Here is a 12,014-nt window from a genome sequence, read left to right on the forward strand (position 1 = left end):
TAATAGTAGGAAGTCAGTGGATGTTTGTGAACTTCGTTGAATCGCATCATGTGCTTAAGCAAACAATGGTTGATTTCAACTTTCACCAGAGGCTGTGGCTTGTTGCATGGTGAGGGGCATCTTCCTGTTGTGCATCTGATCCTGGACATTGTTTTCTGCAAAGGTTAACTAGTGTTTGCAGCACAGGAGCTATTGTCACTTTAGAGTAGATGCATTGCCAAGAATGAGCTCACACATTATTCTGTTTTACAAAATCTTAGAAGAACAAACAAAAAAATAGATTGACAATTGCTGAGAAGGATTTTAATTTTTGCACATACTTTTGAGGCAAAACAAAATATACACCATACAAAATAACTTCATAAAATATCATTCACATCAGACTGTCAGGATTTTACAGCATTTTGAGCTTCTTACGAGTTTTATGTATGGAGGTGAACAAACTACTAATCTAAAGCTTTAGTAATAATTTATGTACAGCATGAAAAAAGTGAAATAAACTGTTATGTCTTTTATGACTTTATTGCAAAAAGTAGTGCAAACTTTCATCTAGCAAGCAGTAAAACAAACTTTAAAAAAGGACCCAGTTAAGTGTAATCAAGACAACAAATGCTCCATTTCATTGCCTGTATCCCTTTATAGCAGTATGCCCGTGTGCGTGTGTTTTGGAAGCGACATTGACATTTGAACACCATAGTTCTAAAACCAGGTTTATTTGCTGTTAAACTGATATATTGCTAAGAACACAACCAGAAAATGAGATGGGCATAACAAACACTATAAATGGTGATATTTTCAAGATTTTATCTTCATTTCACATTTTTAGGCAAAACAGGCATTGTACTACGTCCCAAAACTATTCACAATTTAAATAGTGTTAATGGGCACACAAAAGCTGTATATACCAGCTTGTGCATGTGCCAAAAAGAAACAGGCATGAAGGCATCAGGAGCATATTGTATAATGTCAATTTAAAAAAAAAATGCAGAACCTTTTTCGTTTTGAAGTAAATTGTATCCCAAATAGGACAATGCAAAACAAACATGATACTACACATTACATCAACAGTTCCCTAGGGTCCAAAAACAAAACCAATCATTTATCAAAAGAGCAGACAACACAACAGAAGAAAAAGTAAAACAAAAACTCAATGCAGCATGTTCAGGTGTGTTCTTTTGAGGTACCTAGATACATTTTACCTTTTGCCCAAAGTACTACTGTTCATTAAAAAACACAAATTTCCGTTCTTACAATGAGCTAACTGTAGGGCATTAATTATTGAGAAAGTGCAATAATGCTGACAAGTTATATGCAGCATAATAAAGGATGATTAGTCTTTAAAAATATAGCTTACATATCGACCTGATGGTGCAGCTTTATAAAAACATTTAACAGATGCATTTTTGCTCATTTGAGTGTCTGCAGCAAAATGCCACACAGTTATCCCTCACTTTAAAATCGTATCATCAAGGAATGTCGGTATTTTTTATAATCTACATTAGATTTGAGTAAAATAATATACATTCCTATTCTAATTTATTATGAATGTGAAATCTAATAGTATAAACTTTGAGACAATAGTTACCACTTAGACGGCCTTCCAAAACAATTTTTTAAACTGTCACCACAAATTGAATCCCCAGGTTTGTGTTATACTTGCATGTTTTCTAATACATTGTAGAAAAAACTGGTCACACTCCTTGCTCAACAATATTAAAGGAAATAAACCCAAGGATCAAGAAATTAAAGATAAAGTGCCAATTGCTCAGTTGCTAGGGTCAGAAACAAAGATAAGTCAGTTGAAAGAAAAACATGTACTTCTAGCACTATCAAGTAATTTTCCTAAAATTACCCAAAAGTAGAATCAGATTTGAAGTACAAATGGCAAAGGCAGACTTTTAAGGAGCCTGAAAAACTGCGTACAGATGGCCATCATCAGTTTTGTTTTATCCACTTTACATGCCTCTCTCAAATAATTGTACAAGAAAATATAAGATACATAAATGTACGGTTGGTGGGATTTTGTTTTAACCCCTGCATCTATTTTTTGCGAAATAGTCTGTTTAAAATATGCATTTTATGTTTGATATTGACCAAATTGTGCAATGATTATATATATATATATATATATATATATATATATATATATATATATATATATATATATATATATACACACATATATACATATACACACACTAATCACCACATTTTTTGTGAACATCAAGATAACTAAACCAACAATTAGTTTTATACACAATGGGACTACTAAAAAAGGCACAGAGTATAACCAGCACAATGGCTGGAAGGCATATGGCAGTATTAACCTGCTTTGATCCTCCCCTCCTGTATTGGGGCCCAACTCTCATCTGCACGAGAGGACTGCAGCAGTTGCACTGCCCTATGCAGAATTCCAACCAATAACCGCCTCCCCAACCCCCACACCTCAAGCAAAGCCCAGAACGTCAAACTGAACAGGACTACAGTTGGTAAGATATTGTCTCACATAGCAAGAGTTACAGAAGCATGCCATTTGGTCACTTTGTCTGATAACGTTCACATATTGGTTGTTTTTAAATAGCACCCAACTGTTAAAAATGAGGTAGTTACAAATTGTAAAGAGCTGGGTCCCCCTATGTTTCATTTAAAGCCAAATTAAAATACTCAAGAAAAAACATTGACTAATTACAAGCACACATGACAATGGCACAAAACAAAATCTTGGGACTGCAGCAAACAGATAACGGAATAATCCTCACCATTTGCAAACACATTAGCCTCAAAACACAGATTATAAACCTTCCAAATCTCATGTCCCTATATAAAAATAGCCTGTTAATTTCAAAGTGGCAATTCATTTTTAGCAGTTGGCCGCCTAAGTGAATTGTCAGCAATAATGGCAGCCAGAAACCAGACGAGCAATCACAGTTTAGGAGATATACATTTCCCTTTATTTCCCAGGTAAGAACTATAGACTTTGTTTTGTTATTCAAGTGTTGCATGTACTAAGGAATTGCATGGGGGCCCAGTTGGTGCTATACTACCCAGACCGATTTTTATGAAAACATGAATGATTCCAAAAGAAACTAGAAGAAACAAAATATAGGCTATTTAAGGCTCATAGTGGCGTCACACCACTCACATTTGAGTTGAGCAGATCCACAATTCTATTTTAACATACAAGAACTCCCTCAAGTACGAAAACTGGCAAAGATCTAAAACAAATCCTCCATATGCATGTTATTTATAATTGACCACGAAAGGTTACAATTATTGTACTGAGCTGTAGATTAATGCATAGTTCTATGTACACATTTACGGACCAATACAAAAAAGTGGGTGTTCTAGTTTCTGCACAGTTCAGCAATTTTGATCAACCACCACAAGGGGTGCATAGCAGACATGCACAAAACAATGTTTTCATGTAGTCAGTACCACTTGAAATGTCTTTACTGCCCTTAAAAAATGTAAACTTTAAACAGTCATAAATGTTCTTTATTTAAATGCCACTGCCCTCCACCCCCGTAAAAGAGCAAATTAAAACTATATGCAATAATAAACGGTTGAGATTTTTTTCCTTTTCTTTTTAAATAAACAAAATATAAAAGTATTTAAAATTAAGGGTCTAAAACCCCTTATACATTTCTGTAAGCCATCTAAAGGACACTCAAGGTAAGACACCCAGATTTGTACAATACATTATCTCATGTTGCAATGAAACTCTTGATTCTGAGATTTAAATTTATTGCTCATGACAAAACTGGCCTTCGTTGTAAACTCCAACGTGAAATCCCTTGATTAGCCAAAATCAGATGTGCTTAAAAAATGTGCATGCCAATGAAAAATCCTGTCTATTCCTTTTAGATCGGAAAACAATTTTTAGATATCTGCATTACGCTATGACAGCCACAAACAAAGTTTGTTTTATATAAATGGACCAAGGGATAGCAAAACCCAACTTTCTATACAGTCTATACAAAAAGTTGTCCAGAGTTTGCGTCATATGCTGAGCAAATATTCAGACATAGTGCAATCAATGCAAATTACTTGCTGAGATTGAAGTCTCAATAAAATGCGTTCATAATCAGAATTTTTAAAAGTATAAATCTATGCTGGTGCATACATGTTGCAATGTAGTCGATCTGCATTTATTTCTAAAATCTGAATGAAACTTGGACCAACCCAGAGCAGGAGGTTTGGATATCAAAATGTTTAATTTACCAATGAAAATCTTCACGTCTACATGTTCTGCTGTGCCAAACTACCTTTTCAATTACACAAACAGGATGGAACTGGTCTGAACTAAAAATGTGATACTCTTTTCTGGATAAGAAAAAAAGAGGGTGCATTCTATTGCCTAACTGCAGATTTTCTCTGCAAATACCACAATTCTGAACAACCTATTGGGTAGTAAATAAAAAATAACTTTGCTTTAAGATCATCATCGGATCGATATTAGTACTCCGGACAAGTTGCTGTCAAGATTTGCCACATTCTATCTGGTACACCAGAACTAAACTTACTCCAATAGTGAGGTAAACTTACTCCAATAGTGAGGTAAGGTAAGTACACGTTGATGCACGCAATATACCTGATAACTCCAACAATCTGAATTGCACAGTAAGGTGCACTAATGTGATTTCTATGGACATTGGCTTAACTACAAGCCATTTCCAAAGTTTAGCGCCTTTACAGTGTTAATCAAGAAACTTTTTATGTAATGTGCATCTGCAAATTAAATAAGTTCAAAACAGCATATCTCATAAGCCATTGTAGCGTGCACAGCCTCAAAATTAAAGATTGGGTGCCTTGTGAAAAACAAACATTCCAGATTGGCAAAGTTGGCAGCAATACGAATCCCAACACCCTTGCCTCCTGAATGTAAGGCAGCCCTTCAGCTCGGCTTAGCAAGAGATTAGACATGCAAATTATGGCACACGATCTTAACTGAAAAGACAATGCACAGATTGAGTGACATTTTGGCTGTGGTTAATGGGAAGGGGGTGCAATTTAAGCACATAAATACAACTTCCTATCGGTTTAAGAATTTAGAGGTAGCTTTAACTGCATCTACTCATTTATCCAAAAGGTAGTATGAAGTAAACATTTACAGTAATTCAAACAAACCAATACATTCATGTCAAACAAATAGTTGGGCGGAGGAGGAGAGGGGCAAGTAAAGACATTCACATGAAGTCATGAACAAAGTAGTAACTATCTGTAAAGAAAAAAACTGGGGGGAGAGGGGAGATGTTGCTCTCAAGAACGCCAGTTCTTGCAGGATAACTCAGTTTGGTTTGGGATTGGCACACATGATTTACAATATTAATTAGCACCAACAGAGATGGCTCTCAAAACCAATGAAAGTTTTCCTTTGCAAGGAGCAAAAAGGCAATTTGGTAAAGCTGAGTAATATTTCAAACAGACTTGTTCTCCAGCTTTCCAATGCTAAGCTCAAGTAATGAAAGCTGCAAGCACACCATTACTATACAAGGGACAAACATGAAGTGCAACGGCAATAACATTAACACAAGCTTACAGAGACATTCGGGTTAAACTCATCTCTTGCAGATATCGGCGTAAAAATATAACACCTGCCCGAGACAAAAGCCAGTAATGCAGTACTTTGCTCCATTTTATATCTTTAGCTGTTCAAGATGACATTTTCCCCCAACTAAAAAAGGCAGTCCGACCCTCACGAGCTATTTGAAAATAAATATGAGACTGTCCTTCATGATCTATCTACAATGAGGTTACCAAAATGAACAAAACGCAAAATATCACACATCCATCATCAAAACAAAGCTTAATACTGAACTGCAAAATATGGCAGTTTCGACTAAAATGAAACAAAAAAGAAATTTTACAATGTCTAGTTATACTCTACATAAACATATTTACAGTATATTTAAAGAGCTACAGCAGATGCAAACTAAGTTCACATAGTAAAAAGGAAGTTCTTAAAACTCAGTGCAATTATTGTTTTTGTATATGAATTGCAGTTTTCTTTACAAAAGACGGTATGTGTGTTAGGGACAAGCTAGCCCCATATAAAAAGTCATAAAATTACTGCGTATGAATCAGGGTAAAGTCATGCCAGCCTCAGAGCTAATCCGACTTGTTTGCATTAGTGGGGAAGATAATATAAATATATAGATATATAAATTAAAGCAGGTTTTCGCACTTAATGATTGTTACGTGTAAAGAAACATACAATGGATGAATAAAAACAACAGCAATTCTATGTCACGATGATAGGATATCATGTTACACACAAAAGGATTATGGCTTTGCTCTTCTAATTCAGATGCTACTAGGATGAGACCTTTGACCGATTAAGAGAATGACGTTGCAGACAGTGGTGACCTTATATTTCTAAGATACTGTAGTTATCAAATTACACTGAAAAGAAAGCCAGCTTTCCCTAAATATCACATGACCTTGATCACAAATCCTTTTGCAGACACCAAGACTTTGTTCTGATCTGGTCTCATTCAGTCTACATAAAGACTATGGTTGTACACGTAGCAAAACCCACTGAAGCCTACCATACCACAGTGCACTTTCATCAACCATAGATTTGGTTCAACATTCAAATGTTAATTATGTGAAATCTAACAATTAAAGCAATTAGGAAAACAGACCAGCCTATGGAGTGGAAAAAATTATGTGGAAAAAATTAAATCCATGCAGTATTAATAGTTCCACAATAGAACTGTGGAACATCTTGTAAAAAAAGCAACCATCTACTATTCTCAAAGTGACATGGTTTCCAACACATCACCCGCTTAAATGTATAACTTCTTTAAAGCGAGATGAAGCCAGCAAATAATTCAATTAATTGGGCACCCCAATTAAAAAGAAGTCGAACCACATTCAAAAGTCCCGATAGCTAAACTATTTAGTCGGAAACATTCAATAATGAATCGAGGGCTTGCCACGAAACCTGCCATATTCATGCCATGGCCAGCTAAACAGTTTCCCACTTGGAATTTCAGACCTTTGCATCTGGGTTATTAGTAGAGATGTAGAGTGTTGTCACTTGATACAAGTCCATGAATAGATGGACTTTGGTAAGCCATCCCGTTCAAGGACTGTATTTATCAGTGTTTGTTACTGATAGATACATTGATAGAGTGCCCTCATCTCTCCTCAGCTTGATATAGTGGCTTAAATAACTAGACAATATACTTGAAGTGAGCATCAAGTAATAGAAAAGAAATGGACAGGACTCGTCATTTATGACCATGTGCATTTTCAAGAAGCTTCTTTAGAGTACTGATGGCTGTGTATTAATTAACCATAAGAGAATAAGCCGGTTTCCGCTAACAGTGTGGCTATGAATGTTAAACAAAAGGCACATCAGATGGAGTGCCTATTTTATCTCCCTAAAAGGTCTCTGGTAATTTGATTACAGGTAGGACCACAGTGCTACTGCTTGTTAAGGCAGGATGACCTGCAAGAGATTACAGCAAGTTGTAGGCAGATAAGAAGTGAGAAATAAAACGAGACACATTTCAATAAAACAATCTATTCTCTACCCTGATCTTTTCATATTATTTTTCATGGTGCCAGTATTAGTGCAATGGTTATATATTGATATAGGTTTCACACAGGTGGAACAAATGCCTTTGCATTAATAAAGTAGTTTGTCTAGATGGGTAAAGGACACATGCAAATAAAATAAATATATATGAAGTGATTAACGCACATCCGTCCATCCTTTTCACGTCATGAGGTGAGTGTTAAAGTAAACGGTTTACTGTAAAACTGCAAACAAAGTCAAGCAGTGTCTGGGTTCGTTTCATCAGCCAACCCGATTCATACAGCCTATATTAAGTCAACATTAACAAACAACATGATTTAAAGGAGTTGCATTCATGGTAGTTTCCCTTTGTAAGAATGATTACGCCACTGATCTGTTGTACAGTATTACAATTCTGTTGGTCATTACAAACTAGAAGTAAAAAGGGGCACCTCCTTCAAACCATCTATTATGAATTTGTAAATAGTTCCATTTAGATACACATGTACTTTTTCACATAGATATGCACATAAATATGTATAGTCACACAAACACCATACGTGTATTTATGCCATGTTGGTAAGAAATAATGGATCACAAAAAAGTGACCTTAAATAAGACCACTAAATTATAATGTACATTTTGGTACAATATGGCAGACAATATATGCAACAGTAGAGTAACATCATAATTGTTACTCTTCTCAGTAAAACAAAAATATGCATGACTGCAAGAAATGAAATAAAAGCAAGATGTTTGCCTACCGCAACATATTCTACAAAATATGGACACCACAAAACCCTACAGGGCCTACACAAAGTAAAAATAAACACTTTTGGGGCTCTGAAATCTTTCACCATGTCACTGAGCGGCAGCATACAAACAACCATAGATCTTAAAATATAAAGAAGCAGTGCACACTCTGAAAGTGGAACCTTCACTAACATATCCACTCAACTCCTGCACCTTTTAGAATGGAAAAAGGGCTGCTCGTCACAAATGACCATAAGAATATACAAGAAAAAGGAACTATTCCATTATTAAACAATGATTCATGTAATTGGATGGATTTTCCTTTAGCCAAGAACAGGAAATATAGGCTGCCTTATCTTTTTGTGCTTCAATATATGGAGGACAGTAGACGCGTATTGTTGAGTCCGAATGATGAAAGGTGTCATGATGCATGTACGTTGGAAAGCATTTCCTGGGTCGCTGTGCAGCCAGATCTTGGAAAACCTTTTCCATTAAAACCAATTGCATATTCCAGAATTTAAACATTCGGGTCCACTGAACACATTTTGCTTCCTCAAGTCAAATGTATACTGATATGTTATTAGAAATATGTTACACTCCTTTAGTAAATACAATAAATAGCATCTAATCTCACATTAATACTGTGAAAAATAATATCTACATTGCTTTAAACAATGAAAACAGATTGTACAGAATTTACCACAGACCCGTATAGTTTAAAAACTTTGGAAAGAAACTGTAAGTACACGAGGACCATTTCCATGATTAGTTGTCACGTATGCCCCCCAAAATATAATCTTTCATTCTCACAATAATCTTTTTATAAAATGGCACAAAATTAATTACAATTTTGCCAACTTATGCTACACATAATTTTAAAAACAAGTAATGTTTTTCTCTGCAGATATTTCATAGATCTTTCTAGGAACTACTGCTTTGAATGCAGAATAAAACCAAAACTGATTAAGCAGCAAACTTGCTCTTTGACACATAGAAAGTTCACAAACCACAATTAAAAGACTAACATAAAAAAGAGGAAATGAACAAAATTTCTCCTAAACCAACAATTCATGAAAGCATCCAGACTTTTCAAGGCTTCCAAATCCAAGCTAGTGTTTTCACGTAGTAACATTACTACCAACAAACGAATTTTGGTATTTGAGCTAATCAAACTGATTAGCAGGTATATTCGGCGTGGAAACACATGGAAATCGAATATTTGATTAGCCAAACACATGGACTTTTCTGTTTTCCCCTGAGAGCCACAGCTTTTAACATAATGACCAAAACCTATTTTTTAAACATTTTGTAGGAGCAGCTTTGAGTTTGGCAAACCTCGTTAACAAAACAATAAACCTGTCATAGGTTCTTTGAATGGGTATAAAGCATCGCAGTACCAAACAAGTCTGAAATTGTGGACGGAAGGCTTTCTTCAGAATGAGCAGGAACAGAGCAGAGAATCAAAGATGCATCACACTTTTGCTGGCTGTCACTGGCATTTGGGCAACTGTTGGTCTAAGTGCAGCTGGTCTGGCGTGAATCCACCTCCTGTATTACAGGAACTGCTAAACATTAAAACATGTCAAGCAAAGTACATGGTGCGCAGTGTGTCCTGATGAACTTGAACTGCTTTTGCAAGTGCTTGGTGATCTCTGCCATTACTCTGACCAGATGTGTGGCTGCCTTCAGCACTGAAAAAAGAAAACAGGGAAGAAGTGTGTGAAAATATGATACAGCAACTGCATAAATAATACTACAAAGTACTGTCCAGACCGTGACTAAGCATAAGTATGCACTTGAGACTATGTCACATTAGTGGCCCCTCCTTTTGGTTTCGAGGGTGTCTGGGGACCACGGATGCTCACCCATTGTGTGATGTGCTGCCTCCAGGCAACACAGGGTCCCTAAACATGTTGCAGCGCATTCTATCACAAGTAGTGTGTGCAGCGCCATCAAGTTAATGTTATGTTAAAGGACATTTGTACCGCGCACCATCACCACCGGAGTGGTCTCTTGGCGCTCTGGCAGCTCTTAAACAGGAGGGGAGGTTGAGTTAGTGGGAGGAAGCAGGAAAATTGCACGAGAGCAGTGATGTGCTGTTAGCGGCCTCAGCCCGGTGGGTCCGTTGGCTGGGCCTGGGGTGTTTGCGGCCGGCAGTCGTCGTGTACTGTTGTGCAAGGCTATGTGTAATTTTGTTTTGTTGTTGCAGTGTAGTTTGTGCGGTTTGTTGTGCTGTAGGTTTTGGTTGTGTTTGGTTTGGAGTTTGAGAGGTGTATGCAGAAGGGGAAATTGTTAGTGGGGTTTGGTTAGTTTGCATCTCTGTCCTGAATTGAAGCACTCGGCTTGCGTGGTCTCCCCTGTTGCGGCTCTGTCCTGATCTGGGTCTGACTGGCATACAGGTTCCTTACTCCTCTAGCTCCCGCCTCTAACATGCTCTCTCATAGCTCCCCTTATCTTCCATTCATACGCCTGTGCCCATTGTACCTGCCAATGACAACCTCTCAGGTAGTGGGGCGATTGTCAATATCTCGATAATTCCACACCCATGTGGTACTTGGCGGTAAATAATTAAGGTGTGGGGAAAGTGTTGGTGGGATTGTCTGGGGTAGTTGACTCGGTCTCTGCGCGTATCGCCTGTGTTCCGGTCTAGCCAGCGTCACCCGTCCAGGTGCCGTGGGCGTTACTCTCTTGGGTCTGGGATGTCCGTGTCTTTTTGGTTTAGTCATACTTTTCCAGTTTTGGTCTCCTGGTTTAGTCTGTGGTGTTGTAGAGCCAGGTTTTTAGCGATTTCCTCAATTTTAGGTGATCTTCAGTGTTTCTTATTTCTTTTGGGATGTTGTTCCAGGTTTCTGCGGCTAAGTGGTAGAAGGAGGTGCCTCCAAGTTTTTTCTTATGGTATGGTTTGAGTTCCAGGCGGATTTCGTTGCTTGATCGGAGGGGTCTCGTTGGCTTGTAGATTGTTTTTTTCTTTTGTAGGAATTCTGCTCCTTGTCCGCTGATTGCCCTGTGCATTATACACATTGTTTTGAAGGTGATGCAATGTTTTACTGGGAGCCAGTGTAATGTTTTTAGGGCTGGAGTGATGTGGTCTCTTCTGGATAGTTTGAGGAGTAGTCTTGCTGCTGCATTTTGGATCGGTTGCAGTTTCTTCAGGAAGTATTCTGGTATTACGAGGTAGAGGCTGTTTGCATAGTCGATTTTAGACATGATTAGGGCGACGATAGTGAGTGTTTTGTGCGCGAAGGAGAGGAAAGGTAGAATAATTCTTGCCGTGCGGAGGAGGAAAAAGCATTTCTTCACTGTTGCATTTATTTGTGGTTCCAGGGTTAGGTTGTTGTCCATTAGGACTCTCAGATTTGTTACTACCTTCGATGGTGTTGGTGCGTTTCCCATTTCTGTTGGCCATGGGATGGTGTTTCGTTCTCTTGGTCTTTGGATACGATCATGATTTCTGTCTTTCTGGGTTATTTTCAGGTTGTTGGCATCCATCCAGTTGAAGACTTCTTTTAGACAGTCGGTTAGGGTTGGATGGTCGGCATCGGTGTCTTTGATTTTGTAAATGATCTGAGTGTGATCTGCGTAGTTGTAACATGTAATGTTGTATTTTTTGAAGATTCTGATGAACGGAGTCTGATAGATGTTGAAATATAGTGGAGATAGTGAGGATCCTTGCGGTAATCCGCAATCGTTGACTCGTGGAGTGGATTTGAAAGGTTTTATCCATACGGTTTCTGTT

General features: G+C 37.5%; 1 protein-coding gene across 3 annotated transcripts in view; it reads right to left on the reverse strand.

Moving 5' to 3' along the window:
• Nucleotides 1-281: 281 nt before the first annotated feature.
• AGO2 (argonaute RISC catalytic component 2) overlaps nucleotides 282-12,014 on the reverse strand; it is a 1,138,923-nt gene continuing 1,127,190 nt past the window's right edge. For all 3 annotated transcript variants that reach the window (XM_069621684.1, XM_069621685.1, XM_069621683.1), the window contains one exon: nucleotides 282-9,969. In XM_069621684.1, coding sequence (XP_069477785.1) covers nucleotides 9,861-9,969 — 109 coding nt within the window. In that variant the 3' untranslated portion in view covers nucleotides 282-9,860. The remainder of the gene's footprint in view (nucleotides 9,970-12,014) is intronic.

The sequence above is a fragment of the Ambystoma mexicanum genome, chromosome 5q (genome assembly GCF_040938575.1).
Source record: "Ambystoma mexicanum isolate Mex_15411 chromosome 5q, UKY_AmexF1_1, whole genome shotgun sequence".
In the NCBI taxonomy this organism is placed as follows: Eukaryota; Metazoa; Chordata; class Amphibia; order Caudata; family Ambystomatidae; genus Ambystoma; species Ambystoma mexicanum.